Below are 6,000 nucleotides of genomic sequence, written 5' to 3'. Positions count from 1 at the left end.
GCGGGTAATCCGCTGCGTAAAAGAGAGCCAAGCCCCGTTCCGGACAGCAGAGACACGGAGCATTAACATGATTGATAATGCTCTTTGCCTCTCTGTGATCTTTTTACTACAAAATTACAGTGAGATAAAGTTGTCACTGTGATTTTGTAGTAAAAAGGTCACAGAGAGGCAAAGAGCATTATCAATCATGTTACTGCTCTGTGTCTCTGCTGTTCGGAACGGGGCTTGGCACTTTCACACAGCAGATACCCGCACGGCATCCGCTCATGTGAAAGAGCCCATAGTGTTAGATTGTTACGTATTATCTAAATCCACAGGTCATCTGCATATATCAGACATTATATTTGAATTTTACTAAAGACACTGTTCCTGCACATGACTGTTTTTTACATAAGTCCACTTAAATAGCAGCAAGTTAAAAGGCCCCTACTTCAGTCCCCCAGGGCCGATATGGCTTGCTATTTCCACTTGCTTGCCGAGGACTAGAAGTTGCTGACAAGGGAGATGTTACGGCTGTTGCAGAAGCTGCCATTGCTGCTGCTGCCATTGGTGGAAGTAAAGGGAATGTTCCAGCAAATGACAGTGGAAAGCTGTGTGCAGCAGCAGCTGCTGCGGCATGTACTGTAGCTGAAAGCGAGAGCAAAGAGGTAGAGAGAGGAGGGGCACCTGAAGCTACACTGCCCACAGAAGGCACTCTTAGAGCAGCATCTGCATGAGCAAATGTAGCCGTGAGAAGGGCAGAACCATGTTGGGGTGGTAACTCTGTATTGGTGGAAAGTCTGCAAGGCATGTTCTCAGAGGAATGGAGTCCATTTTGTTGTAGCAAAGAAACAGGAAGTTGATGGAAAGTTGCCGCCCAGTGGTGTGGATGCAGGGAATGCTGGGGCTGGGTCATTGACGTCATGGCTACTGCTTCCCTCTGTGAGGCACATGTGCTAAGATGAGAGACTAGTCGAACTCGGAGAGGATCTGATGTGTCCAGGCCTTCAAAAGAACTGAGATACCTTGCTACTTCCGTTAAACACTCTCGGAAACCAATGCTCATGAAATCCATAGCCAAGGCATGGGCATCAAAATAACCTTCAGAAAAAGAACAGAAATTATGGTCATTTATGTAGACCTTCATAAACATTACATAACCTTACCTTAAAAACTGTACATTGTCATTCAATATAATGTAGATACTGGACACAGGGAGAGATCATAATTTGCACAAAGGGAATAAGACCTTTGGGTGCAATGGGCAACTCCTAAGCAATGGCCAAATATGGGAATTGTCTGATTTAAAAGAACTATTCCCAAATTTCTATGAATTAATTCTGATTAAACATTGGTTTCTATGGCAATATGTAATGCCGCATGTCCCTTGTAGTGGCAGTACAGGGTAATTAAGCACTTGCTGACAGGTTCCAGAGGTTGGATAGTCTGTGTTCAGCTTATAGTTAAGGAAGCTTTTTTTTTACTAAAAAGTGGTTGTTCAAAGAGGACAACCTCTTTTATATCTATCACCTTTATGAGCCTGATTCTTGACTCTTGTTGCTTTGGGGAGCCAATGATTGCCCAGAATGACTTTTGCCCTACTTGTTTATACCTGTTTAATACATAGCAAACGTTTCTTGTCACAGGTTCACACTCCTGTATGCCATGGCTAGTCAGGTTGCAGTAATGTGAGATCTGTATTAGAGATGAGTAAATAAATTCTAAACTAAAAGGATTTGTTATGATTTATATAAAAATGTGTCTGCCAAACTAATCTAACGTTTTGGCAATTAGACGAATCACGTCTATGTCAATGTGAAAATTAGCAGGTGAAAGGGCAGGATGGAAGAAGATGAAGGATCACATGACACTGGAAAGGCCTGCCCTGATTGGCTCAGGGGTTTACAGACAGCCTGATAAGCCAATCAGGGGGCAGTGTTCAGCCAGCTCCTTCTCCATTCCACATGCAGATGGCGTTGTGATAGGATGTGTTGTGGCTGTGTCTGACAAAAAACAATTGCAGACACAAGGCAGTTACTAGGGACACTATAGGGGCACTATAGAGAGAGAACTGGAGATATAATTGGATAGATTTTAGACCTTTATCAGGGAAAGTTTAGCAGGGTGAGTGATGGACTGGTCACTGTCTTAGTTGTTTCTGTTCTGTCCCCACATGAAGGCGATTGAAGGTGTAACTGATAATGACTTTGTGACTGTCCTACCTTCGTATCCAAGCAGTGGAGCAGACCGGACCGGCAGATGCTCAGGTTAGATGGATCCAGACGTAGACATGAGGATGCAATCAAACGTGGGTTTATTTGATCCAGAGCAGTGTCATATAGTGATACAATACAGGAATGCAGTAGATGCTGTGGTGTGGATGTCTTTTCTGAGGCTAACTGCTGAGGCTACTGCTGAGGCAACTGCTGGTCAAAAACTGATGCCTTCACAAGCCGAGGTGTGTGTCTCCAGTCACAAAGGATGCAGCACTGAAAAAGGCTACAGGAAGTGACCAGGCCCAAGGCTGCTAAAACCACGCCCAGAGATAAAACTTTATAGACAACGAACGAAGCGTGCAGCATACAAATTCCGGCCAGCAGATGGCAGCAGAGAACAATAGATTAAAACAACATAGGTAAAACAAGAAATAATACAGTGCAGAAATTCAATATGAAAGGAACAGCACACTCCCCGTCTGAAATTCACTTTGGGGATTTCACTATGACGAATGTCCATAAAATATAAACAACCTGTAAAAGAAAACATGTTAAAATGCAAACATAGATTAGTCCTGTTTTCCAACTTGGAATGGAGAAGATCTGCGAAGCTTGATACAGTCCTGTTCACCCATCAGGGACGTTCTCGATGGGTCTCATCCAACTGGAGAAACGTTCAAAGCGCTGACAACTGAAGCTGGCGGTTTGCTTTGTTCCAGTGACTAATGCACTAACTTCAGCGCGGATTTCTGGATCATTATCCGGATCCTGGATGCTGAAAACTTCCTGTACACATTCGTCCGCCTCTCCAAGCAGAAACTCTGGACGAAAGACGAATCCAACGTGATTTTGGTTGTTGGGTTCTGTGACTTTCAGATAGGCAACCGCTGCGATGGCCTCCGTGGAAGCGTCTGAGAACACGTGGAGTTCTTTCTTTATGCTAGAGGAAAGTGAGGTTTTAATATAGCATCTCGGGATGTGGATCTCATCCAAGGCACACAAAGATCGCTTCCAGGCTTCCCATTTTTGCTCTTTCTCGGAGGGAAGTGGGGTATCCCAATCCTTGACTGTTTCAGAAAACTGTCTCAGTAGAGATTTACCTTGTATGGTGATGGGCGCTACAAATCCCAGCGGATCAAATAGGCTGTTTACCACTGATAGGACGCCTCGTTTTGTGAATGGCTTGTCTGCACAACTTATCTGAAAGCCGAAAGAGTCAGCCGAGAGATCCCATCTGAGGCCCAAGCTCCTCTGCACAGGTGGACTGTCCAGTCCCAAGTTAATGTCCTTGAATCCTGGTGCATGATCGCCTGATTCGAAGGCCCTCATAACGGCCAGGCTGTTTGAAGCAATTTTGTGTAGTCTAAGTTTAGCTTGGTACAACATACTTTGAGTCCTTTTGAGCAGATCGATAGCCGCTTCTTCAGTCGGTAGTGATTTGAGTCCATCATCTACATAGAAGTCCTTTTCTACAAAGTCTCTGGCGTCTTTACCGTACTCGGATTCTCCCTCTAAGGCAGTTCGCCGAAGGCCGTAAGTTGCCACGGCAGGTGAAGGGCTGTTTCCAAATACGTGTACCCTCATACGATATTCTGCCATCTCTGCGTTGGTGTCGTTATTCTTGTACCACAGAAACCTGAGGAAATTCCGGTGGTCCTCTCTGACTACGAAACAGTGGAACATCTGTTCAATGTCGGCGGTGATGGCAACGAGCTCTTTTCTGAACCTCATCAGCACTCCAACTAGGTTATTCGTCAGATTAGGACCTGTGAGAAGGACATCATTAAGAGATACACCTTGATGTTTGGCACTTGAGTCGAAAACAACCCTAATTTGATTAGGTTTCCGTGGGTGATACACTCCAAATGAAGGCAAGTACCAGCACTCGTCGTTCTTCCCTAAGGATGGAGCTGGTTCTGCATGGTTGTTGCGGAATATTTTGTCGATAAAGGCAATGATGTGTTCTCTCATCTCAGGCTTACTGTTCATGGTACGCTGAAGAGAGTTAAATCTAGACAGAGCTTGTTCCCTATTGTTCGGGAGTCTCACCCTGGTAGCTCGGAAGGGTAATGGAGAAACCCAGTGATTGGTTTCGTCTTTAAGGAACTCATTGTCCATTATCTTGATAAATTCTCTGTCCTCTACTGACAAAGCTACTTTATCATCGTCCTTGCTGGTATGAAAGACTAATCTTCCCAAGTTGTCGGCAAAGGGAGGAATGTCGTCAGGTGGTTGTATGAGGTCTGGAGGCTTCTCTTTCACCTCATAGTGATGAGGGCAAGGCTTAATGCAAGTTGTGCGTCCATCTCCACGCACGTACGTTTTGAATGAGCGGATTTTTGGTTGATCCAAGCATACATTTCCTATGACTACCCATCCCAAGTCCAGTCTCTGGGCGTATGGTGCATAGTCGGGACCATTACACTGTTGACGCACCTTGTGTACCCTTAGATTGTCTCTGCCAAGCAGGAGTAGAATCTCGGCGTTGTTGTCCATAGGTGGGATAACGTTGGCTAGGTGCCTTAGGTGTGGATGGTGAAATGCAGCTTCCGGGGTAGGAATTTCATCCTTATGGTTGGGTATTTGATCGCATTTGATCAGCGTCGGTAGAGGTATTTCCGTATTTCCACTGACGGAACAAGCGATGAATCCTTGTGCCCTCCTGCCGCTAGTCTCTATGCGACCCGAGCAGGTGTTTAAGATGTAGGGTTCTGACGGTCCCTTTATTCCAAAGGCTTCAAAGAATTTAGGTCCTGCTAGGGAGCGGTTGCTTTGGTCGTCAATGATGGCATACATTTTTACTGCCTTTTCTGGTAGCCCCTCCGGGTAGACCTTGATTAGGCATATGCGGGCACAACATTTCTCACTCTGGCCCTCCCCACATACGTCCAAGCATGAGCAGGAAACAGCAGTGGCTGTGTTAGCGTGGTTCTGGGGCTCCCCGCCATGACTTGGAGCAGGACTGGTGGTGACGGCAGCAGGTGAATCCCTTGTGAGTGGAGTTGGGTGCATAGCTGAGGCATGTCTATCACTATGACACTCCTCACACTTGATAATGGATTTGCAGTCCTTAGCCATGTGCTCCAATGAAGCGCAGCACTTGAAACATACCCCAAGCTCGGTCAGGACTTTCCTGCGCTCCTGTATTGTTTTGGATCTAAATCCTCTGCATTTGTTCAGTGAGTGTGGTTTTTTATGAATGGGACATTCACGATTGAAGACCTTGTCTCCTGTTGAGGTATTGTACTGTTTACCAGTGGGTACTGCAGATGATGGTAGGTTAGTCTTTCTAACATTCACGCTGCTCTTAAAATCTCTGTGTTTATGCACAATACTTTCATACCTTGATGATGGTGTCACTGAAGCTGTAGTATTGAACTCCAGGAAGTCGAGGCTGGGGTCATTCCTCATCTGGGACTGTTCATCGATGAATCTGCAGAAATGAATAAATGGGGGAAAAGTGACGTCATGCACTCTTTTGTACCTTGAGACTGATGCCGCCCACTTCTCTTGCAGGCTGTATGGTAACTTCACGACAATTGGGTTCACCCCATGGGCTGTATCCAGGTAGCACAGCCCGGACAGACGAGGGTCTCTTTTGGCGAGCTCCAGTTCCATGAGCAAATCACTTAAATCCTGAAGCTTATGGACATCCTTGAGACTGATCTTGGGGACGTTCTGCAGTCTCCTGAATAGTGCCTTCTCTATTGCTTCTGCACTGCCAAAGGTGCGTTCGAGTCTCTGCCACTCTGCAGCGAGACCTGCTTCTGCTTGTCCCACATAGACAGTTCTAAGGCTCTTGATG

The 6,000-nt window shown here is 45.8% G+C and overlaps 1 protein-coding gene across 2 annotated transcripts in view; it reads right to left on the bottom strand.

Annotated features, from left to right (window-relative positions):
• Nucleotides 1-200: 200 nt before the first annotated feature.
• Nucleotides 201-6,000, bottom strand: part of HEY2 (hes related family bHLH transcription factor with YRPW motif 2) — a 39,478-nt gene continuing 33,678 nt past the window's right edge. For both annotated transcript variants that reach the window (XM_040429096.1, XM_040429097.1), the window contains exon 5: nucleotides 201-1,080. In XM_040429096.1, coding sequence (XP_040285030.1) covers nucleotides 416-1,080 — 665 coding nt within the window. In that variant the 3' untranslated portion in view covers nucleotides 201-415. The remainder of the gene's footprint in view (nucleotides 1,081-6,000) is intronic.

The sequence above is a fragment of the Bufo bufo genome, chromosome 4, assembly GCF_905171765.1.
Source record: "Bufo bufo chromosome 4, aBufBuf1.1, whole genome shotgun sequence".
Classification (NCBI taxonomy): domain Eukaryota; kingdom Metazoa; phylum Chordata; class Amphibia; order Anura; family Bufonidae; genus Bufo; species Bufo bufo.
Note: the sequence above shows the minus strand (reverse complement) of the source record. Positions and strands in the feature narration are given on the sequence as shown.